At 29.5% G+C, this 26,805-nt stretch overlaps 3 protein-coding genes across 3 annotated transcripts; all 3 read right to left on the minus strand.

Moving 5' to 3' along the window:
- Positions 1–204: 204 nt before the first annotated feature.
- On the minus strand, positions 205–1,716 carry LOC129904422 (uncharacterized). Its single transcript, XM_055979988.1, has one exon. It carries the CDS (start codon positions 1,251–1,253, stop codon positions 450–452), a length of 804 nt encoding a protein of 267 aa, XP_055835963.1. The 5' UTR covers positions 1,254–1,716; the 3' UTR covers positions 205–449.
- Positions 1,717–18,138: 16,422 nt separating this feature from the next.
- Positions 18,139–18,876, minus strand: LOC129903134 (50S ribosomal protein L31, chloroplastic). The gene is made up of 2 exons (XM_055978635.1): positions 18,744–18,876; positions 18,139–18,622 (listed from the first exon to the last, which is right to left on the minus strand). Exons 1-2 carry the CDS (start codon positions 18,810–18,812, stop codon positions 18,302–18,304), a joined length of 390 nt encoding a protein of 129 aa, XP_055834610.1. The 5' UTR covers positions 18,813–18,876; the 3' UTR covers positions 18,139–18,301.
- Positions 18,877–21,738: 2,862 nt separating this feature from the next.
- On the minus strand, positions 21,739–25,623 carry LOC129903133 (mannan endo-1,4-beta-mannosidase 7-like). Its single transcript, XM_055978634.1, has 5 exons — positions 25,281–25,623; positions 24,653–24,847; positions 24,141–24,263; positions 22,905–23,098; positions 21,739–22,217 (listed from the first exon to the last, which is right to left on the minus strand). Exons 1-5 carry the CDS (start codon positions 25,593–25,595, stop codon positions 21,794–21,796), a joined length of 1,251 nt encoding a protein of 416 aa, XP_055834609.1. The 5' UTR covers positions 25,596–25,623; the 3' UTR covers positions 21,739–21,793.
- Between the last annotated feature and the right edge of the window lie 1,182 nt (positions 25,624–26,805).

Below are 26,805 nucleotides of genomic sequence, written 5' to 3' on the forward strand. Positions count from 1 at the left end.
GTTGAGTTGTCTTCGTCCACCAATACAACAACATACTTAAGTGTGATCCACAAATTATATCTGAGAGTAGATAAAATATACGAAGATTTTATACTTATTCGTGGCTAGGGAGGCCGTTTCCGATTCACCGAGCCAATAAAGTTGTGAAACAAATATCATAATGAGAAACTAAAAAAATTGTGATCAAATACTCTACCAATTCAATTTAGGCTTAATAACCAAAAGTTACTATTATTGGAAAGAGAAGAACAGGTACAGTACTACAGTTAAGCAAACATGGCTTCCTAAATCCAGAAAAAACAGGGAATAGGCAGAGTAGCTCTGTACATTCATATCTCATTAAGAGGTAGGTAATTAACACTAATACTCATTGACCTTTACGAGATTGTAGTAGAAACTATTACTCCATAGACTGTTATTTCTTACGATCCAACAAAATGTAACAGTTTTCAGAATGCTTCGATACCGATTCGTTCATATTTTTCTGGTTCTGATTCGGCTAATCTCTGTTTTTCGAAGAAGGTTTGGTTCTTCTTTATGAACGCTTCAATTGTAAGCCGGAAATCTTCGTTGCTCAGTGTGTCAACTGCCTCCACTGGCACCGTTGATTGTTTATCGCCGGGACGGACAACTGTCCTGCACATTTCGGTTTCCGAACGCCGGAGCTCTCGCCGTGGATTCGCCGTAATCTGTCGCTTCAATTTCTCAGATTGAGTCCTTTTGAACTTCTGTATTTGCTTTGTTGCTGCGATTATTGCTGTGTCCATATCGTTGCATATCATCTCTGGAACCTTACACTCCGATGAAATGATCTGCTTATCTTCCATTGTTGAGACCGCTGTCTCCGGCAGCGAAGCAGAGGATAAATCCGTCACATCGCTGCCGCAGTAGGAAGTGATGATTGTAGATCGATGATCTTCGCTGTAAGGAATTTCATCGCCATGAATATCATCAGTAACAGAGTTGTTGCTTCCGGCGTCAGTTTGGCGGCAGAGTACGACTATTGCAACAACAATCGCATTGCCAATGAGGAAAACGACGTGAGGTTTGAACAGATAATCAACGACTTGAACCAAAATTTCGCCTGAGAATTTAACGGCCGCCGGAATACGAGTCCAGGACCAGGAAATCAAAACGACCGCCACAATCACTTCAAAAATTTGTAGTATCTTCATCATATTCTGAAGCCGATTGTACCTAGAAATTGCCTTGGCTTTCTCAAATTTCACACTATCAAACACTTCGTTATCCATTTTTTAAACTCTTTTTTAAACCGCTTAGATCCACGAGAAATCGAACAGTCACAATTCTACGAAAACGGAAAATCCTCTAGGCTTCCAGCAAGCGGTTACCGTTGTTTTCTGAAGGAGGCGGAGGTTCAGAAAAAGGATAACGACTGTTTGTAAGGAAAGGAAAATCAGATTTTCGTGGAGAATTGGGAGGGAAAATGGAAAATAAGGAAAGGAACTTGAATAGAAAATGGAAGAAGATATGATACGTATGCAAAAATATGCATATGGAAGTAGATTCAGAATTCATGTACATAGAAACACACAGTGATACACCACCGGAAACACACACACTTCGTTGGAGAATATAATTGACGGCTTCTTCTTCAGAATATCTGAATTAAAGTTTGAATTGGTAATGATGAATGAGGACTCAATGAATGGATTAGATGTAGGGAAGCGCCTCATTATATAGGCGTAGCCCGTAGGGCCGAATTTAAACTTCTTCTTTTTTTTCTTCAAAAAAAATGATTGTTGAAATTTTGTTACGGCAATAATGAGTGAATTATTTAAATTTTGTAAACAGAGATAAAGGTGGTAGGAATTGTAATTAGTTTTCTTTGTAGATTAATACGAAATTTTTTTGATTAATTTTGACATGGTCCCCAAAAAGGTTCTATTTTTTTTTGTCTAGGTTTCTCCTTTCACTTGTGTTGTTTTTTCTTTTTATCTTGAGATTTCATTTGTTAAGGGGGACAACAAATTTTTTGTGTAATTTATAAGTCACAAATTTGAGTAATAAAAATAACTAATTATAATTTATATTAAAGTAATTTGTCTTGTTTTCGGTACACTAAAACTTTTGGTGTGCGTGGGGTCCGCAGTCTTATCTTGCATTTTTGCCAGAGACTGTTTTTAAGGCTTGAACTCATTATCTCCTGCTCACATGGCAGCAACTTTACCAGTTACTCCAAGACTCCCCTTCCATTATCATATTAGAAGACCAAAAATAATTGTGACCTTATTGCAGAACAAGCTCAATTAGAACAATTAGAGGGAGGGGAGGTAGGGGCGGCTCTACGCGTTAGGAAATAAGGTATATATCTTAAGCCCTTAATTTCGAATGCCTCAAATTTTTATCAAAAATAAATTATGTGTTAATTTTTTTTTATAATTCTCTTTAAATCTTTTCGAATAAAAGAAATCAAGAAGACATTGATTTGTCATTTTACATTTTGTCTGCTAACACTAATATTGTCTTCTTCTTTTTTAACTCCTTTTGTACAAGTCTTGCTTCAAATCCTTGATTAGTTAGAGTAATACTCTATTAAAAATATGAATCAATATTTGAAAAGTATTGAACAAAATGAATTGCAATTTTTTTTTAATTTTTTACTTAGATTTTCAAGCATTAAGCAAGAATATTAAAATAGGATATACCAAGTTATCAGATTATGTGGTTCTAATTGTTAATTTTACCTAAAATTTATTAACTTATTACTTATAAAATTATGTTAACAATTCATACAAACATTAAATTGATAAAACTTGCCTACAACAAATAATTGGGAAAAAAAATTATTTGAAAAAATCTTTTACCAAATAAAATAATATTAAGTATATTTAGGCTTTTAATTAAAATTTCGTTATACACCTTCAATTATGTTGAGCCACCCCTAAGGGGACGGCGAGGGTTCTTTTTCGATCGTCATTTCGACAGTCCATAAATTATTTTGTTTACAACACACACACAAAAAAAGGATAAATGGTATAGAACTTGATATTTTGACCTCGTGCTTGTTTCAATGGACCAAGTCAAAAGAATATTTTACTATACATTTTCACATTGGTACATTTCGAATATTTTGGTACATGAAATTTTTTGGGGTAACTAATTTTCGATTATACATGAAAAACACACACACATATATAAGAGATTTATTGTTTTGATGAAGTAAAAAAATAAGAGAGTTATTGTAAGTCGAAAATCAGGAGTGAACTATAACTTTATTTATGAATAGGATAGAATACAATAAGTTTTGCTTTTGTGTTTAAAAATTCATGTAAAATATATAAATAATTTATCAAAACTCAGTTAATTGTGTTTACTAAAATTTAGAACTCATACTTATTTTTTGTTTGTTCATATTACATTCAACTGATTTTTCATTAGACAAAAATCCATGAGAAATAATCTTTTTACCTCCGTAATAAGACTAAATATATTATTATTATTATTATTCGAAAATTCACGAATTTAAATTTTGTATTTATCTTTGCCTCAAATTACATGGTAAAATGACCCTTGGAAATGTGATGATCAAAAAGTAAGAAGTACAAAGTAGTAAATGTGATGGAGATTGATTGTTGTTGATCCAAACGTAAACTTTAATCCGAAAGAACGTGAACGTGATGCATGGGGTAACTCATGATTTTTAGTTGAAAAGAAGGTTCTACTATTCTCCACAATTTCGATTTATTTATCTTATTTTTTTAATTTGATTAAAAATTATTTTTTAATAATTTTTTAATTTTAACTGTCCAACGTATCTTTAATTTAGGATGATTTAATTTATTTATTTTTATTTTAAATTTTATGTCAAATAAAAATACGAGAAACCAATTGAAACAGAGAAAAATTTGAAACAAAAAAAAGGACAGAGACGACAAGTAGGGGCGTTCACAGGTCGATTATTGGTCAAAATCAAAATCAAACCAATTTAATCGATTTTAAAATTATTAAAACCAAACCAAATAAAATAAAATATATATACATCGATTTGGTTGTTATCGGTTTTGATTTGATTTGATTTGATTATTCGATTATTAATTATACATAAAAATAAAAGAAATCATCATTCAAAAGAGAAAAAAAGATATTAATTCATTCAAAAATAAATAAATTATCTTTGTGTCATTTTGGATCTTGTAATTCTTATACCATAATTTTAATAATATTTAATTTTTTGCTTATATTGTTAGTCAATTCAATGTACTACACAACATAAACTTACTGAATAATGAATAAACTAATGAAATAATTGTACAAATAAAAGACACATCATATCTTATCATTTTAAATTAGTGTGCTGTATTTTTTGCATAAAAAATAATATATTATGTATAAATAATTATATAAAAAAAATATGTATATAATTTGTTGTTTTGGTTATTTCTTCAATTTTTTTTGAATAAAATCAAAATCAAACCAAATATTATTGATTTTTCAAAATGTAAAATCAAACCAAATAAAAAATCTATTTATTTGATCGATTTGATTTAAATTTTAGATTTGAATCGATTTTTATCCAAACTATGAACATACCAAACTGGTGTGGCTCTCTCTCTCTCCGCCTAAATTTCATAACAACTCTAATCACGTGCAATTCGTACTCCCTTTTTTTTTTTTTTACTAAGTGTAATTTCTGCGACAATTATAGATTTTGGTATCGCGTGACTGCCTGCTCCCATTTTCACTGTACCAAAACTTACTGACATAACCACAAATTCACTCCTTAGTGTGTTTGACGGAGTTTGATTAGTCCAACTGTTTCTTCTTTTATAGAGTTATCAATATAGATCGGTCCAGTCTAGTTCAATTTAATTCATGCATGCTTTGGAATTTGTTGATTGGGGTGCGTAGGCCTGCCTTTTGGATAGACTTTAAATTGATCGATGAAATTCGTTACTAATTCTATTTTTTTTCTTTTATAGTATTTTTCTTGATGAAATGTAGCTTTCCTACAAAGATGGTGTGAAATTTGTGAATTTTCGCTACGAAAGTTACGTTTTGTCATATAATAGTTTAACAACAAAAGATAAAAGTTAACTTGAATTGAACGACTAATTTCCTTTTTTGTAAATTGGTATTTTACAATCAATAACTTCCACACATTTCAAATAAATATCATTTTCCTTTATACGTATGAACTATATAGAGATCTACGGTGACAAAAGGCTAAATCTGTATTTAAAGAGGAGCAAAGCAATTGATAAAAGTTAGAGAAGAGTAGTAGTAATAAATCCCACTATATCTTAACTTTAGGAAAAAGTAGAAAGAGGGTGGGGCTGCACGCGATTCCTGTTGAATTTTCAAAGAATAGTTTGTCACCATCTTGTTTTGCTTTTCCAAATGATCTTTTCTTTTGTCTTTCTGGTGAAACTATATTATTCATTTCCGAAGGACGAGAATCCTGGGCTCTTTATCAGATTTTAACAATCTTTCTTTCATTTGAGTTAGTTTTGGATACGTGAGTTGGGCATAACTTGAAATCTAATTTGACAGGATATGATTAGGACTTCTACGACTGTGTGGGAGAGCTGTGAATATACTCATAGTTCTCGAATGTCACGTGTCGGATCGTATAGTAGAATCCCAGATAAAAGAATGTCTAGATTGGGGCGTAATGGGGGTGTTAGTAAAAATGTCCCACATTGAACTGTCCGAAAGAGATATACAGTTTGAGCAATCTTCCTCTATTTGAGTTAGTTTTTAGGGTGTGAGTTAAGTTCAAGATTTAATTTTACATGTTATCAGAATCAGGTTCGATCTGATGTGGTCCCCTGGGGTCTAAGACAAAGAAAAAGAGCGCGGGGATGGAAAAATCTTAAGCAATCCTCCTTATTTTGAGTAAGTTTTTTGTGTGTGATTAGTCTCAAGGCCTTTTATAATTTCCATTTTTTACAACTACTCTCTCCTTGGTAGACCTTTAATCTTTTCTTAAGAAAAAAAAAGGACAGAGAAAAAGGTCTTCATGGATAGAATTGTTGAGCTTTAGCATAAACAAGAAGTACTGTTTGTTGTTACTAGTATGTGAAACTGTTGAAAAGTAACCTACAGCCATAAATGGGATATTCTTCTTTTAGGTACCAAAAGAACAACCCAGCCAAGCTTAATGTGATTCCTTTCACCAACCAGTTTTAATTCTTGGATTTTCTTTAGATTTATAATGATCAAGAGCAATATGTGATTGCATTTAGATCGATGTTAATTAAGACCATGTACGTACCAAACTGTGGACTAAAACAATTCAAAAATACTTCTAACATATATGATGTGAGAATTATCACCATATGATTTTCGCCAAAAATGCCTCACGCCAATATATGTAGCTTCATTATTTTTTTCCGACATAAAACCTTTTCACACATCCAACAATCTCTTCACCAGGGGCGGACCTACATGCAGCCTAGGGGGTTCATCCGAACCCCCTTCGTCGAAAAATTACACCGTATGTATAGAATCAATTTGTTGATTTATGAGTATATATTTAATAATGAACTCTCTGAACACAAGCCAAAGGCTTGGTCTAGCGGTAAAGGGGTTCACGAAATTGCAAATTCTGGAGCTAAGTCTGCGGGTTCGAGCCTGGGTAGCAACATTTGTTTTTTCATATTTTAGTTTCAGCCAATTTTAATTTTTATTTGCTTAATAAATGAAACGTCCAACCCCAATATTGTAATATTAAACTATATTATATGTGTTTAATTATTTTACATTAATATTTTAGAGCACAACATAAAATGAATTACACTTTACAATAAAAAATTTTCTATTTTTATAAAATTAAGTAAAAGTTATAACTTTTTTTGAGTTTTCATATTTAAAATTTTAAAAAAAATTCTCTCATACTCATTTTAAGTCAAACATTTAATTTTTATTTGATTAAGGAATAACATGATTATAAGTAAGATTAAATAAATAGGATTGGATTTTGGAAGTATTCTCTTATCCTTCTACTACAGATTAGTGACCACAACTTAAGAAAAAATATGCCTTTAACGTACAAATCAAGAATTAAGAAAATCCTCATTATTAAACTTTCATTTAATTATTTCTCTTATTTTAATATATTTTTTTGGATAGTATAATCTTTTGTGTTCCTTATTTAGTTTCAAAAATTGAATAATGTATTTATACAACAATGACGGCGACAGAACCCATAATTAAAATTTTAAAAATACATTTTCTCATATTGATTTTAATATTATGTCAAACGCGTACTTTCTCTATTTTATTGTTAGTGTTGAGCTAAAGTTGAATTTTATCTAGTTGCTTATATTTGATCCGACCCGTTCATATATGACCCGATCCGATCTGCTTATTTGTGGATACTATTAGTGTGTTTACTTATTTTTTTGAACCCCCTCGATGAAAATCCTGGTTCCGCCACTGCTCTTCACCATATTAAGTTCTACATGGCCCATTAGTAACTATGACCCATCACTTGATCAACTTATTTGCAGGTTAATAGTGTGGCACCCATATTATTCTAGTATTTACTTATGACACTGCTATTTTTTTCTATATGTGCCTCCAAAGCAATTGGTAAATAGTAAAAAGGTTCGTAAAAGAGCAAAGACACTAAGTCAGGTCCTAAACTTTTACTCTATCATTTTCATTCTCACTATATATTGAATCTAATATTAATTGTTGGTAGGCTTGAACCAATTCCAAAAGATATCACATCATTAAAATTAACAATACACCAATTCGAACTTTATATTTTTTTTTTTCTAGCTATCAAGTTCTCACGAAGTTTCTTTATCACTCCCTAGTCCCTATGCAGTGTCATAACTTGCATGAAGCTTATTCTAAAGCTAATTTAATTTACAATGATACAGAGATAAACAAATGATTTGAAGCATTATTTTCTAGAAGAAAAAAATTGAAACAAATTAGTAGTATATATAAGTCTAGGCGGCTTGGAAAGTAGCCTGTGGATCTCTTGGGATTGCTATCTTCTTCCAAGAAAATAGAAAATAATGCAAACTATCGTTGTTGAATGTGACTGATAAAGTCTTATTTTTCATGAAATAATAATAATAATAATAATAATAATAATAATAATAATAATAATAATAATAACAACAACAAATTATTAACAACAACAACAACAAATTATTAATAACAACAACAACAAATTATTAACAACAACAACAACAACAACAACAACAACAACTTTCATCCTACAATACTATATAATACTTGAAAAGCAAAAGATTGGACAAATAAAGATTGTGATGAAAATTGAAATAGATAGACGACCTTCTATACTTAATTAGAAGTTTAGATTCGAACTTTTAATATAAAAAAAACTTTTATTAATGAGCATTTTCCCATTAAATAAGTTTAACGGTTTACGCATCGTGAATTTGGATTAATCGTTACTCAATAAAAAATATTTTTTATAATAAAAAAAAAAAGCAAAAGGTTGTGGTCATAACCCAGATTTTAAGCTAACAATATCTCAAAATGCTAGGAAATGAGCGGCACTTGGAACAACTTGGTCAAGCCTTTCGGCAGCAATGATAAGAGACTGATTGAGCATTAGGTAAAGTTTGTAAAAGAAAATATTGTTTACACCCTTTAATTTAGTTTAAAGAAATTAATTAGTATCATTATCCCGTCTCAATTTATGTTGGGCACAAAAGTTTTAAAAATAAAAAATAATTAATTAAAATTTGTAATTTAAAATATTTCTTGATCATTTGTATGACTATAAATTATTTATTAAAATAGTAAAATAAGAATTTTTAAAATTAAGTAATTTCTAATTTTAATTTAATACTTTTTTAAAGATAAATTAAATAAAAATGGGTCACATAAATTAATACAGAGAAATAGGTGTTTGCCTCGAAAGGATGGCCTTCACTAATTAATGAAAAGAGAAAGGTCCTACTATAGATTAAAAAGTTGATTAATATATCTCAAGGGATTAATTTTGGCCAACATTTAACAGATGGCAATTATTAACCCTTTTTAATCCCACGCCCTTTTTGGTGTTTTTATTAATCAATCATGCTTCCTGTAATCATTTCGTTTCCCACTTCACTTTTTTCTTTATTACCTTTTTTTCTTCTCCTTGACAACTCTAAGTGGACTCAATCCTATCCCTCAATTTATGCTTAAATCTATCATAATTATCCAAAAAAAGAAATTAGTGATTAAATTTGTTGCTAATCTGTTACTAAATATTGTGTAGCTAATAATAAAATCAGTATATTTTATCACAAAATAAAAATAGCATCGATTTTTGTTTTGTTTAGAAACAAATATTTTAGCTATAAGGTTTTAGATTTACAGTAAAACCTCAATAAAGTAATATTCGATAAAATAATAATCTCGCTAAAGAAATATTTTTCTCCGATCTCGACTTGGGCCAGTTATATTAAAGTAATATTCTCGCTAAATGCATTAGATAATAATTAAAAATAAGGGAAACTTACATAAATATACAATATTAAGAAAATATTTACCATTTATAGCAATTAAAAAATAATTTCACTGAACACTTATAATACAGTTTTAATACATATTGCAGAGAACTATTTATAAAACATATATAATACAAGTTTTATAGATGGATAATACATTTATCACATATTTTAATAGACTTATAATACATTATGTAAGTTTCTTACTACACAAACATAATATATATTTTAAAACACTTATAATACATTTATATTGTATGCATAATTCACTTTTAATACAAGTGTAGATTTATCATAATATTGCTATATATTGCTATAAATGGTAATAAATAAAAAATATCGCTAAAATCAGTAATTAATTTTTAAAAAGCACTCAATCAAGTAATTTTTCCTAAAAATAAAGTATTAAAGGCCCAGAAAAAATATAAAGTAATAATTACTAGAATACATTAATAATTTATATATATTTAATCAGTCAATAATACTAGACCAATAACTATTTCTTTTTAAAATATAATTCTATAGTTGATTGTTTTTTCTTCCCACCAAAACCAAAATTATAATTGGATTATGATTTTTAAATATCTAGCTTTTTCCTTTTATAGTTAATATAAAATTTCTTCATATTCTATATACATGAATACAATTAGAAACATTAAACTTCACTAAATTCGTTTAGCTTTCCTATATTTACATAATAAATATGCAAAGACTACACTTTTTAGTTTCCTAGATTTAAACTTTTGAAATTCTTAATTCAAATATTTTTTTTCTTTCTTATGGTACATACTGCAAAATACCCTCTAAAATAATAAATATTTATTTATGGATAAATAAATATTTTATGCATTTATCGATAAACTAATAATTTCGATAAATGAATATATTTTTTCAATCCCAAGCATATGCATTTATAGAGGTTTTACTATATTTTTTTGGTTAAATCATGACCATGAGCCCATGGAGTTGCAAAATATACGGTATGGCATCACAAGTTTGAACATATACTAATTAAATTGACAAGGAACACTCATTTCTAATTGATTTCAAATTACCCAATCTTTATATATTAATGAGATGATGACTACAAGAAAAAGTACCTAAAGTGAATTCAGAAGTAAACTGTGGGTCAATGACAAACATTTGTTAAAGCAAGTGAATAAATAACAAAATTATTTAGCCATGGCTAAGTTGAAAGATATATGAATAGAGGAGTACTTTATTTGTCCCTGTGTTACACTTTTTTAAAAGTCTATTTCAAAAATAATATTATTTTTTTATAATTAGAAAGATTTTAATTTTAATTTTCTCTTTTACGAAGTTACACAAATAATTTAAATTTATTTTAAACCACAAATTTTAAAAAAATTCTCTTTTTTCTTAAATTATTTCACATAAATTAGAATAGAAAGAGTATTAATTATCCGATAATTAGAACGTCGATAAAGTTGTTTTCAGACACATCATTAGTGAGTAGCTCAAGCAACAAATTAAATAACGTACCTTTGAATAAGAGGCGATCGATCGAGTTCAAATTTTAAATTTAATAAGGTTTAATATTTAAGTTCCTCTTACTTATTGTCTAAAGAAATTATCTTTGGGATTTTCGAATTTAATATTTGCGTTTTATGTCTAAAAATATTGGGTTTAATTAGTTGAATTTAGAAATTATATATTGCGTCTCCTTTTGCACTGAAGAATACGTGTGTGATATGACTATTTGCATGCGTTATTTTGGGAACCAACAACGAATAATTGTTTCAATTAGATAGATATAACAGGGGGGTCACTGGGTTCATATGAATCAATGCTCTTCTTTCGAAATCATATATAGTAATGTTATATTTTTTAAAAAATATTTAAATATAGATATGTGAATCTACACTCAGTATCATATAATGTAAGATTGAGTGCACCTCTCTAAATGAGGTTAAAAATTTGAATCTTATACCTATCATGTTTTATTTTTCTTTCTAAAATTAGGTAACACCTCTCTTAATGGTTATTGGTACCATTTTGCCTTTTAACTAATTTTTTTTTATTTTGCTTTAATCTTTCAAAAAATTCAGGTTTATCACATTGGAAATTACTAATTTTTTTAGCACTGTATAATTTGTATATAATTAAACCAAATGTGTATATTAAAACTAGCAGTACTATATGATACAACATACAATCAATAGGTTCAACTAATCTCAATATTTTCGGCATGGAATAGAACTCTATATATAAAAAAAAAAATACTATTTTGAAATAGATAAGAATTATTTTTGGACCTATAATTTTAAAATTTAATCAATTTTTAGTGATAAGAACCTAAATGTCAAACCGATCAAATTTATATTTTAGATCCACATTTCCTAATAGTGCACCCATCCCCTCGAAATCTTGAATACGCCTCTGAATATATATGTAGTATAATTTTACAAGTAAAAGTCTGAGAAATAGAATATATGCATACCTTCCGTAAAAATATTTTTCTGATCAATTCTTGCTGGCTAAGGAACAGTAAAATGTTGAACATTTTCCGTCTACGACTTCTTTTTTTTCTCTTTTTCTGAATGAGAAAAAGTTTTATTCCAATATTATTCTGTGCATACTTGATGGTGAAAAGTGTATTGGTTATATCCCAAACGAATAATGGGCGCAGCAGGTAAAGATTTTATTAGCAAGTGACACGTTATTAATCATTGAACTCCTTTGACAATACGTTTTGTTTATGAGTTTGATATTATAGATTCCACAATCCCATTTTATTGACCTTAACAAGGCTATAGCCTATGGTTTTGTCAATTTTACTTATTAATTGAAGTCGAAAGAGAAAGCAACAAATTAAAACTGAATTTTAGAGGCTATTATTTCTGAATTGGGATGAGACTCTAAGATGGACCCCACCTTTCCCAATAATTCTAACCAAATCAGAATATTATTTGGAAAAATTATTTGGGTGAACACTTTTTAATAAATGATTACTGATTTTAGCGATATTTTTTATTTATTATCATCTATAGCAATACATAGCAATACTATGATAAATCTGATATGTATTAAAAGTGAATTATAAATGTATTATAAGTGTTTTAAAATATATTATGCATGTATGGTAAGAAATTGACCAAATGTATTATAAGGGTATTAAAGTGTATAAAACTTGAATTATATGTGCTTTATAAACTATTTTGCTAATATGTATTAAAATTGTATTATAAATGTATTATAAATGTCTGGTAAAAAAAATATTATTATTATAAATGATAAATATTTTTTTTTAATATAGTATATCTATATAAATTTCCCATATTATTTTTGTTTAAAAGAAAAAAAGAAGATAAAAGTAAACCCAACGAATTGTTTGAAAAGGAAAAAACTCTCCCAAATGATTAATATCAGGATGAAGACTTATACTTTACTGGTTATTGTAGTATTTTATAAAATATATAATTGGGTTAAAAGTAATTAAGTTCTTTATAGTAATGGTTAGACCAATATTACTTGTTGCATGAGGCAATGTGTTGATCAGTGAAGAAAATCCAAGTTCAGAAGATGAAAATATTCAAATGGATGTGTGTGCATAATATAAGAGAATTGTTATTGAAAACGAAGTTATACGAGCAAGATAGGAGTGATCATTGTGGCAGATAAAGAAAGCGATGTTGAGATACTTTGGATATGTGAAGATGAGGTGTAAGGGTGCTTCAGTAAGAAGGTGAGAGAGGTTTGGTGTAGAAGAAGGTAGGACATATTGAGGTAGGTCAAAGAAGAATTTGGGAAGGTGATTAGGCAGAACTAGGGGTGGCAAAATCAAACCCAACCCGCCCAATCCAACCCAACCCAACTTGTTTATGTTTGGGTTGGTTATTGACCTGCCCATTCATTAGCTTTCAACCCATAAAAATTTGGGTTGATATGTAACCTGAATAGCCTTATGAGAAATCTTGTTAAAATATTTTTAAAAAACTTTTTTTTCAATTTGATATGTTAAATATAGCCATAATAAAAAAATATAATTTTATTAGGTACTAAAATAATTTAAAAAAACAAATAAAATAATTAAGCTTAGTAAAAATTGGATTGGGTTGGATCTTGATCCGTAGTGTAACCTAATTTGATCCAATCCGTTTTGACTCAAACTAATTTGGATTGGGTTGGATTGGATCCTGAACCAATTGTTATCTTAACCCATTATGATCAATTCAAATTTGACCAACCCGCTCAATTGTTATCCCTAGGCAGAACATGACATAACTTTAGTAGATAGCTGAGTGTTTTGCTTATTGTATTTGGAGAGATAGGCCTAGCCCCCTCCTCTCATCTTCTACTTAGTATTATTTAGTTATCGCATAGTTTCTTACCTTCTAATGTGTGTTACTATATATATGTTGCTTCAATTGTTTTTTTAGCTTTGCTATTTTATTGTTTTATTTTTTTACAACCCCAAGTTAAATATTTTTATTTTGATTCGAAAATCTAGATCGAAAACAATTTCTTCTATTCCATAAAAATAAATATAAAATTTGTATATATCCTATTCATTTCTACACCTTATTTATAGAATTATACTGTACGGTTATTTTACTAACAGTGTTAACGTGGTCCAAGGTGCTATAGCTTCAAATGGATTGAAAGTAAAAGTTGATCATTATCCAATTTAATAATATATTTTTGTTTGAAAAAGCCTAAAAAGATAAAAGTGAAAACCAATTGAATAGTTCTTCTACTTTGGCAACATGTAGTTCAGAAATTCCACAGAGAATCAGGACATGATAGAAGTCGATTTTGCGTCCCTTTCAATGTACATATTGAGTAATGAATATAGTCTAATCACATAAAAGATATGTTTTGAGATAGATTTGAATTATATGTATTGGTAGTGTAATAATTTTTTTTAATATTATTAGTATACTTTAAAATGTGATACCAAATTATAACATGCAATTATGTCTAATAACAAAAGTAGTCGGTATTAAGTAAATTGCTTAGTGTTTCCAATCTAAACTGACTTCTTCTTTTGGACATAAAATGAGGAGAAAGCTAATACCTTTTAAAATATGAACGTAAAAGGTTGACTATGACTTTAATTAAAAGACTATAAAATTTGGGCACTTCTATGAATTTCAGTTTAATGGCTAAAAATGTGGACACAATCATATATACTTTGTGAATAAGTTTTGACCTTTATGTACGTAGTACTTGGAAACTTGTATTTCACTTCCTTAAAGTACCTTAGAAATAAAAAGGCAATTGAGCATAAAAGATACTTACAAAATGTTCTTTGATAATTCACGTCACGCAAACAGTGGCGGAACCAGGATTTTCATCAAGGGGGTTCAAAAAAATAAGTAAACACGCTAATAGTATCCACAAATAAGCAGATCGGATCGGGTCATATATGAACGGGTCGGATCAAATATAAGCAACTAGATTAAATTCAACTTTAGCTCAACACTAACAATAAAATAGAGAAAGTACGCGTTTGACATAATATTAAAATCAATATGAGAAAATGTATTTTTAAAATTTTAATTATGGGTTCTGTCGCCGTCATTGTTGTATAAATACATTATTCAATTTTTGAAACTAAATAAGGAACACAAAAGATTATACTATCCAAAAAATTATATTAAAATAAGAGAAATAATTAAATGAAAGTTTAATAATGAGGATTTTCTTAATTCTTGATTTGTACGTTAAAGGCATATTTTTTCTTAAGTTGTGGTCACTAATCTGTAGTAGAAGGATAAGAGAATACTTCCAAAATTCAATCCTATTTATTTAATCTTACTTATAATCATATTATTCCTTAATCAAATAAAAATTAAATGTTTGACTTAAAATGAGTATGAGAGAATTTTTTTTAAAATTTTAAATATGAAAACTCAAAAAAAGTTATAACTTTTACTTAATTTTATAAAAATAGAAATTTTTTTATTGTAAAGTGTAATTCATTTTATGTTGTGCTCTAAAATATTAATGTAAAATAATTAAACACATATAATATAGTTTAATATTACAATATTGGGGTTGGACGTTTCATTTATTAAGCAAATAAAAATTAAAATTGGCTGAAACTAAAATATGAAAAAAAAAATGTTGCTACCCGAGCTCGAACCCGCAGACTTAGCTCCAGAATTTGAAATTTCGTGAACCCCTTTACCGCTGGACCAAGCCGTTGGCTTGTGTTCAGGGGGTTCATTATTAAATATATACTCATAAACCAACAAATTGATTCTATACATACGGTGTAATTTTTCGACGAAGGGGGTTCGGATGAACCCCCTAGGCTGCATGTAGGTCCGCCCCTGCACGCAAAGTGGTAGGATTATTCTTTCATACCAGAAGTTTAATATACTTCCAATACTTTAACAAAAACCAATAGCTAACCTGGCTCACTCAGTTCATGGAATAAGGTGAGATATCTCTTAACACTTAGTTTGATTAAAGGTATTAAGTTTATCAAGGGATCACGTCGCTCCATTTAAACATACATCGACAGATTCCCAGTACACCACTTTAATATTTTGGTAACGAAGAAGATTAACATGTACGTCTGGATTGCTGAACACATTGCTACAGACTCTTCAAGCACCATGTTTAAGAAATCAAAATGCATTCATGAAATCGTTTTGACAACATTTTCAGGTGCATTTTTAAAAAAATAAGAAAGAAAAAAAAAATCAATTACTGAAAAGGGTACATTGTAAAGTTGATCCCAGTAGCAACCAAGGTCCAATTCCCGTCCAACATACAGATGGGCCATGATAACACAGGTAGCCAATGTTTCAAAGAGTGTGCCAAAAAAGTGACCAGTAGACGCTATGAGTTGCTTATTAAAGGCACATAGCCAGCACAAGTTTCAGAAAAACATGGAATACATTCGTTGAAGTACGGTTCTTGTGTTAGTTTTGTGCTGCGGGATATGAGTTTGTTTTTGAGTTTTTAGACAACGACCTGCTAATACACCGATCAAATGAAGGACACTAAGCTCAATTGAGGTAGATAATCTCTAACTATAGCATAATGCTAAAGAGTGGAATGGAAACATGTTTGGTTTGGTTTAGTTGTATTACAGTAAAGGAATTGAAAGTTCATCCACTCAAGCAATTGTGCAGGCTGATCCATACGAATTACTACTTTAAAAAAGAGACTCGCTTCTTAGATTCTTTTTCACGGTGGTGTCCGTACTAGCAGAACGTAACTCTGTCCACCAAGGTTTAGGCAACAACGAGAAGAAATCACCCAGTGTCTTTGTCTCCATCGGAATTTGAACCTAAGACCTCGTGGTTCTACTCCACTTCATTGACGATTAGGCCACAATCTTGGGTGCCAACCACTTTTGGTCCCAACTCTTTTGGGTTGCTTTTTCCATTGGTTGCACGACTCACTACTTTGATGACTTGCAATAACTGCAGCTTTAAAATGGAAATAACCAAGCAGAAGCTAGAATAGTGAGAAGAACCAAAGATTCATGTGGAAGCTATGACTTTTGGTCATTGGCATAGGAATTAGGAGAATGCTGATTTGGAAACATGTGGATGCCTAAAGGGTTTAATCTTGTCTAGAAAACTGGCAGAAACATCTAATAATCAACCCAAAACTCATATTTCTAGATAATATAATAATCAATCCCAAACTCCTTCAATGATAGTCTTGTAGTGCACCTATGAGTGTACTCACAAAGACATTTGATTGTGGCGATGCATAAAACTCCTCCTTAATAGATTGGTAGCAATAGAGGAACCAAATAGCTAGAAAGCTTTATATAATGTTCTATGCAGATGCAAATAACAAAGTAACAGCAACTGATAATCTATAGCAGAGGAGGGGAACAAAGACATAATGATTCTTATTTAGAGTAGACCAACAGGAAAGGAGAGTTTGATATTGCACTCGTCAAAAAGGCTATAGCAGGGGAAAAGAACAAAGACAAATTAATAAGTTGAAAACATAGTTCGATATGCAATTCTCAAAAAACACTTCCCGTAGTAAACTGCAAGAATGGAAGTGCACCACAGCACCAGTATAACTAATTAGAACACTTGGCTAATCCAACCATACAGAAGACAAGACCCAAATCTATAGCAGCCTTTTGTTCATCTTTACTTTATCAATGGGTTCTAGACCACAACCATTTTTGCATAATGGGTTCTTGATAGATTATTTGTAGATATTAAGTGAATGTCATAACACAAGTTTGGACCGAAGCTATTGGGTTCTGCCGAACCCATAACTTTTATGGTGGATCCGCCGCTGTCAAGGAGTGGCTGAAACGATCAGCTTTACGCGTCACAGAAACAACATTACACCAAGATAGTGCAAAACCAACGAGTTTCATTCAAATTACTAGGCAAAATGGCAAAGAGGGGGAGAACAGGAGAAGGAAAGGGGTGAGAGGCAGCTCATTCGAAACTATTAACAGTGAAATATGATCAATAAACTACACCTAAACTCCAAATTGGTTAAGGTTATACAAATTTTCTGTATCGGTTCTCCTCTATTTAGGTTCATCCCATTCCAATAGTTGAAGCAATGATAAAACAACATCTATGCCTCAGTCCCAAACAAGTTGGCGTTGGCTATATGAATCCTAACTTCTCCATTTAAGCCCATTTTTTACCCTCATCAATTCCAATCAAAAATTAGATGAACTTTTTGCATTCAAATTAAATGCTCTAATAACCCAACAAACTAACAATTTGATGAACAAAGACTCAATTTTTCTACTTCCATTTCAAATCATAGAATGAGTTCATAATTTCAAAACCATCAAAATACAAACACAAATACACAAAACCCCTAATTCTCCAACAATTTCCTCATTTACCAAACGAACTAAGGGAATTACAAACACAATAAGTCTACTTCTTCTTGGTGGGTTTCTTCTTCTTAGGAGGAAGAACAATCTCTCCTTTGAGAGTTGGAATTTGCATAATCTGTGTTAACCCACTAAACTTCTTCCGGAATTTTTCTACCTGGTCAGCATCAAGAAGTAGCTGTGAACGACTACCTTGATAAAAAGGATGATTACCTGACCAAACATCAACTGTGTACTCCTTTTTTGTTCCCCCTGTTGTCATCACATGCTCTCCATTACAGTAAACCTTTGCATCATCATAGAATTCCGGGTGTATGTCCTTCTTCCTGCAGCTCCATCGCATTTGATTACTCCCAATTCCCACCTGCAAAAAAATTCAATTTTCAAAAATCATATACTATCAAATACCTTCAATTTTAAACTTGTTTTATTAGTTGTTAACGTAAAAAAAATAAATTATGGGTATGGAGAGTTAGGGAAGTTACCTTCTTGAGGGAGAATGCAGGAGGAGCGACATTTTTTTGGAGGAAAGTGTTGGAGAGAGTGAGCGCCATTGTTGGTATTTTCCAGAAAAAGAATGAGAGATGGAGAAAAGAAAAGAGGAACGGGTTGAAGATTAGATTGCTTATCTGAGGTTACTGGGCTGCCTAATGTAATGGGCTGCTTATTTGCTTTTTGGGCCATCACTTGAAACCCATGGTAGTAGGAAAAGCCCATTCTCCAAATACCCTTTCAAAGATAGATTAAAGGAAAAATTACATAACTAAGCTAACTTATAAGGGTTAATTATGCTATATAACTACTTTTTAAAATAATTACAAATATGGGTTACTGTTATAGATTTGGCTATTAAGGGGTCCCATGTGAATAAACACACACACAAAAAACCTTCTTCTTCCTGTAAAACACTCAACTATATCAAAATTCAAATTTTGATTTTTCTTGCATCCCTACATTGCAGAATCCATTACAGGAAAATCTCAATCCTTTTAATTTTTGGGTTTTCTCTATTTTTTGGGATTTCTTTCCATTCCCTCGTATTTTACCACTTACAATTTTTTAATATCTCAGTAAAATATGTATTTTTAATCCCAAAACATGAATGAACAATTTTCTTCAATGTGGATTACTAGAGGTATACATTTGCATATACCAAATTCCGTTTAGCATTCATCATTTTTCTTGGGTCTAACTCAAGAGTTCGGAGTGATTGCAAGGTCTATTGCTAAAGCTAAAGCCAATTCTGAAAGTAGAACAGAGTAAGAGATTAGGTCTAAGTTTCGCAATGACCTTAAAATTATCGAAGATATCGTTCAGAAATCAAATTTAAAAGTTTCGAAGGAAAAAAGAGATGAGAAAAAAAAAAAGGATTTGGAGTCTGAGCAGTTGGTTTCCAACAAAAAAGAAGAAGCAAAAGAATCATCTTCCAGAAAAAATGACTCTCAAACACATGGTGAAGATGATGATGCTGTAAGTGAGGAACATGGAGGTGGATATAATGGGGTATTTCTATCTTTTTTTTATTTATTTATTTGTATATGTATAAATAATTTCAATTGTTATTTTGTATACATCATTTTATTTGGCTTGTATTATACATTATTTGTATAAGATTTTTAATAATTTCTAGCATATGCACATGTAAAATATACAAATTAATAAAATTAGTTATATTAATCAAACAATTATATATTATTGGCTAGGTTGTTTATATAAAAATACTTATTGGCTTTGCATTATGAACTTTCTGTATAATTTATACATTAGTTATAAATTTACAGTTCCAAACATTTGTATAAGCCTTTCTGTTATTTACACAATAATAGTTATACAGTTGTATAAGTATACATCTAAATATTGTATATCACTTATAATCATACAAGTTCAATCAGTTGTATAAGACTATCTAATATTGTATGTATATTCCTTATAATATAAGTACACATATTTACAATCTTCAATATAGCTTATATTATTGGTCTGCACAACTTATATTTGTTGTTTGATTATTAATTCTGGAGAAATCTTTATAGCCAAATGAAGAATATGCATTTATGGAGGAAGAAGAAGTCAATTTTGCTAAAGAATTCTAATCAATCTTAGTAACCATCAATTAAGGGATCGTTTCCTTTTTTAAATCCGGAAAATCAGTTATATAAGTTTAAATGCATCAAATTGTCAATTTGTATAATGCATAAAAAAAACGTATTATACCAAAAAAAACAATTAGCTATTAAAATGTAGTTATAATTTGTAAATAGGCAAACTCTAGCTAAGGAAGGCCTATTAAGTTTCACATCTAAGCTATTTATGAATTTTTCCCTAGATTAAACTCGTAGGGGTCGTTTGAGATTTGTTATTTTGGTATTATTTCTTATTGACTGTTTGATTTGTCGTATAAAAAATAATATGCATTGGACAAATTTTAAGAATAAATTATTTGCTTCCAAAAATACCATCAATCAAAAAGTATTTTTGTCATTTTTATTATTTTATCTTGAAATAACTAATCTCATTACTATTATTCCTCCCTCTAATAAAGATAGCTCATAACTTATTCCACAATTAATAACTAAATAAGAACTAAAATAATACTAGTAAAGCTTATCTGAGGACTATCTTATATTTGTAATCATACCAAATGAACCCGTAGAGTTTTGAATTGTTACATCTTGACCATTGACATTTAATAGTATATTTCTCTCCTCTTTGAGACGTGTAACACAAAATGGTCAGATTTATAAATTGAAAAATTTCCCTTTTTTATTTATATCTATAGTTTACCAAAGAGTTATTTTTTTCCGGATTATTGAAAGATTAATCCAACCCGATATGAATTCCGCTTTTTCATTTTTGTATTTGTAATAACTTAACTTGAATTCAATTAAATATTAATGGTAAAAAAAACATGGCTATGCCTAAATTTTGAATTAGAACATAAAAAATAAAACATGCAACTATCAAAGAAGGATTATGGGACCATCATATAGAAACTTGAATATTATGCTTTTGCTTGTGAATCTCATCATCATAAAAGTATAGTGTTACGTTTACTGCCACAATCAAATTCAAGTTATATATGTTGATATAAAAAATGAAAATTATATAACCAATATTTTTTTACATGTTAGTAGATAGTCAATGTTGTCTTTTTTTCGTGTGGGTGAATATATGAATTCCTATTATCTTACTCTTCGATTTATTATTACATAATTTTTCTTTACTTCGACTATTATATTTTTTTATTTCGTCATTATTATCAACATAATTTTTTAATTATTATTTTTCCTCGTCAAACTTGTTATGAAATGAGGATACATCAGAAATCGTCTTTCATCGATAGAAGTAAACTCTACATACATATCACCATACTTAATTAGATCCCACCCATGAAATTACACTAACAAAAATCTAATATAATAAAGCACTAGAAAACTTCCTCTGACATGTTACCAAAAAACATTATGTAACTTCTCGCTAAACTATAATCATAACTTAATTTATCTCATCCATGTCTAAGATAAATTAATTATCTCTAATTTCCATGATTAATCTTTTCCCTTGCTCTCTTCCACTTGTCTATATTCCTCAGCCTTGCATACATTTTCCTAATCTTATTAAGCCTTTGGGACTGCTGGAATATTATATCAGAAACAGAAGGACTTTCACTGAAAATTATCTCATATCCATCTCTGAATGAATCCATTCCTTCAGCCATAAGTTGCCAGAACAACCCTCCTGCCGCCGCACCGCCACCTCTAGCTGACAAAAATATAGAGGAATAAACAGTGTTGAAGACTATGTCTCTTTGTTGTGGTGTAAAGCCAGTGCCTTTGTATGTTTTGCCAAACTCAGCAAATATAAGAGGCTTTTTTAGAATTGATTGTGCATCTTCAATGTGAACTCTCAGCCAATTGGTTAGGAAATTAAGTTGGGCTTCATCATCTTGACCAGTCAACCTACATGAAGAATCATGTAAAATTTGCTAGTGTTTGGCACCACCAAAAATTATTTTTCATGAACAAATTTCCCGTTATGAAATATCAATCATTTTCTGGTGTTCGATTACTAACATTTTTCTATCAATTGGGTAAAAACGACCAATTAGACATTATGGTACGGCATAAGTCATCTTTCATGAAAATTCATTTCCAGGTGTTGGATTACTAGACACGCGAGTAATGTTTTTTCTTGGAAAACATTTTTCTACCAATTGCGTAAAAATGACCAAATCAGTGTCAATCTATAATACTCAAAATATTCATCAAAACATACTTCGATTTGCTATATTATTAGTTGATTTGACACAAAATTTAATTAGTTTAAGAAAGTAATTAAAGAAGGTATTTAAATATTTAAACTAAAGATATTTTGAAGGTAACAAAATCTTCTTTAATCTTGTGGTCTTAAACATGTCGTCGAAATTAAAAAATTGTCAAACCAGAGACATTCTTTTTGACTCAAACAAAACAGAAAATTAAGACAAACAAATTGAAACAAAATAAAGGCAGTAGTTATTAATGTATATCTTTTCGGAAAATATTTTTCACGAGCAATTGATTTATAGAAAACATGTTCCATAAGAAAAATAACTTCCGTCGTATTAAACACACACAAAAAAATGACAGAGCTTTTTAGATAAGTACCATTGATCAGGGTATGAGTGAACAGTGGCAAAATCAATCTCTGGGATTTGATTATTTGCAATGAAGTCTGTCCCAACTTGAAAGTTTGGATTCTTCTGAGTATCTGAATGTCCATAAAATCCTTCTAGTCCAGCTTCTACTAGGTGATTACTGTCTATGGATTTAGTATATGAAGCCATTTCACTAATCCAACTCTGTAAAACAAGTATAATCATAATTATTTTAATTCATCTTAATCGCGGAAATATTAATCATAAACATTTCATTCAACACTACAAGTGGATTTCATAACAGAACAATTTTGGCCAAAACAATTGATTCTGTCAAAGTATTAATTAGAATTCTAGCTCGAACCCTGAATGTTGTTATTGTCATAGTCTCGAACTATATGTATATTAAAATTTACACTAGACTAGCACATTGTCACAAGATATGGTACTATTATGTGGAAATGGACTCATTACCAAATTTAGAGTATGACCAAAGTAGGTAGGGATTCACTGCCTAATCCTACTAAGCTACTCACCAGAAAGACAGGATTTTCCACTAAAGTTTACCCAACTTCTAACTCCCACAATGAGAGGCTGAAAATAACTCTGGATTTTGGCATGAAGTTAGTTATCTTTATGTGGAAGAATAATACACACATAATAATAGTAAAAAATGAATATTTTTCTAAACGGAGGTTGATTCAAAATTTTGAATTTATGACTTATTAATGTTAAAAAAATAGTTTACTAAGTTTTAAATAAATTATTTATACAAACACAAAATTCTGTCCCAAAGCTACTTGATACGTCAATGTCTGTAAACTTGGTACATCATGACAAGATGAGGAATTTTAAAATTTATGATTATTTGTGTGGGCCATAAAACCTTGGAAATTCGTGACCTTAAACATGCTTATAGCATTTGCATAGTTATAAAATATATTATTCTTTTTTAAAAGAACTAAAAAGAAAGTGTATCATATAATTCAAATTCAAAAATATATTATTCTTTTTTAAAAAAACTAAAAAGAGAGTGTATCATATAATTTAAACAGGAAGTAACTAGTCATCATTCGTTTCCTTCACCATATTAAAAATTGTCAACTTTTAGGCAAGAAAACAAAGAAACTTGGGATTTAAAATTTTTAATTCTATAAGGCAAAATAGTGCAGCATAGCGGGAGCTTTAGTGCACCGGACTGTCCTTTTCTAAGGCAAAAGGGAGAAAGAAATTAAAGTTGTATTACCTGCATAGTAGTTCCTGATTGATCAGAAGAACATCTGGGCTCATTCATAAGCTCCCAAGCCATTATGGTGGGATCATCCTTGTATGCAATTCCACTTATGCTATTCTTTCTTGTTAGAATTGCCTATTTGTTGAAAAAGAATCCTTTTAAAAAAAATTCAAAAAAAAAAATCTTTGTTTGTCTTGATTTACAAAGGTCAAATTAATTAATATCTGGTGTATCTTCAATTTTTTAAAAATAAAATTTACATTTTTAAAAATTATATAAGAAGTACTAGTACTATAAATCATGATATTTAACAAATCACAATATTTAAAAAGTATAAAATTTTTAGATATAGACCGAATAAAACTCAACAAGTTTAGGATCACCATCTATTCTGCCAAAAATATAATATTCTATTGGTATAACATACCTTAATATGATTAAATTTAAGCGTAGACTAAATCTCGATAAGTTTAAGATCGTCATCTATATGGTCAAAAATATAATATTTTATTTGTATAACATACCTTAATATGGTTTTTGAAGTAGCCCTTCACAACAGAATTTGTGAAGAAATCATCCTCAGATGATAAGGATTGACCCTGTGTTTTTGCCCAATCCACATATTGTTTCTTTCCTCCAAAGTCATTATAATTGTTAACCAAGCTCAAGATTAACTTAATCTTATTTTTTCCAGCTTCATAAATTGCAAAATCCAAACCCTTCAAAAAATCAAAAACAGTATTAAATCACAGAATAACACAACATTCCTAAATCCAAAAACAATAAAAATCTCACATAAAAATTTTAGAAATGTGTTTTTTTCTCATTTGTCTTTTAAACCTTACCGGACAAAATTAAACAAATAGGCACATTTAGAGCTATGGGATTAAAATTTTGCAGAATAAGTCAATTTTTCCCCTGTATTTTGTTTGGTCATGTTTCATAAAAAAAATCAAAGTGAAAAAATAATATTTAAAAATAAAAATTGTGTTCGCCATACAAATCGAAGTTGTTTTTGATTTTCTATTAGTAATCTAGAGTGAAAACATCTTTTTTATTGTTTTTCAAATTCTTAAAAATTCTAGAATTCAACTTGATACGAGTCCGGACACTAGCATCATAATATATATACACACACTAAAAAGAAAAAACCTGAAACATAATTTCATTGTAGGATCCAGGAGAGTACTGAAGAGGTGAATATCCAGCATCACTAAAAGCCCAAGTTCTACCAATAGTGAGGCCATGGCTTGTAGCATCTTGAAGAACAGAAGAAACTTTGTGTCTTTGTGATGGATCAGAGCCAATATACATTAGCCAATAAGCATTGAATCCATTTGCATAAAATTGACTATCGTTTAGCATAAAATGCACCCCTTTTGTTTTAATAAATCCATCACTAATCACATTGGCTCTAACATGTTGGAAAAAATATATGAAATTGAAAAAAATCACCCATACTTTCATCTTCTTATTAAAATCAGTTTTAAACAGAGAAAACAAGTTCCATACAAGTTTTAATTAGGTAAAACAGTTTATTTATACTAGTCATGCGGATCCTTGACCAATGGGCATTTTTGTCTCTTTTTTTAAGGAATTAATATGGAGTCCTTGAATTTGGCATTAAATTTATTTAAATACTCGAACTAAGATTTATTTCAAAAAGTATTCTTGATAAATATTTTTGGTTCAAATTTTGAAGAAAAAAAATTGTGTAAATAAATTGATCATTTAAAATATGTCATATTTTTTAATTAAACATATTCGCCTTAGTAAACTGTAAAATATCACCTATTTCAATTGAGACTGGTGTATATAATTAAAGAAGATGATATATTTATTGTGGTTAACTTAACCACTAAAAGTCATTTGAGAATACACATAAAATAATTTAAAATTTAAATTAAAAATATCTAATAAAAATATTTTATTACGTGTTTAGAATTCAATTGGAACAATCGTAGTTCAAAACTTCAAGTAACTAAATAAAATTTACTAGCAAATTCAAGAAGTGATATATAATTAAGCCTTTTTTAAAAACTTCCTTTGCTAAGGAAAATAAAATAAATATAATTTTAATAATTAATTACGCTAAACATCTCTATAATATGATTTTGAATTCATCATCTAACATTTTCTATCGGATAATTATGTTTACGTAAATGAAACCATACAAATTGGCTAAGGATATAAAAAGGAGGACTGAAATGACATAGAAAATGTTGAATAACTTGCACGTGACAATCATAAACGTTATGTATAATAATTTATTTTGATTCTTTTTTGGTAATAACACAATGACTTCCCTTTTCTTCCGTCTTATTTACCAAAAATACATGTAATTGATGGTAAAAGAATAACTTTCAATGTACCAAACAAGGTAACCCGTGCTATACAAGGAGCCTTGTTCTCATTAATAATTCATAATGTAACTTTGAACATTTCTCATCGTATTCCTTGAACGCATGAGGCAAAAATTTAAGTTAATATTAAATAAAAATTGAATTTATAATTAAATATCTTAAATATTCTATAAAATTATTAATATGAATACAAGATCTGAATAAAAATTAGTAAATTTATGTGAACCTATATTTAAAGGCTAGATCCACTTTTGTCTTTAAATCTAACCAACATACTTTATTACTACTATTAAGTATAATTGAGGTGAAAGTGC

Source organism: Solanum dulcamara, chromosome 9 (assembly GCF_947179165.1).
Source record: "Solanum dulcamara chromosome 9, daSolDulc1.2, whole genome shotgun sequence".
In the NCBI taxonomy this organism is placed as follows: Eukaryota; Viridiplantae; Streptophyta; class Magnoliopsida; order Solanales; family Solanaceae; genus Solanum; species Solanum dulcamara.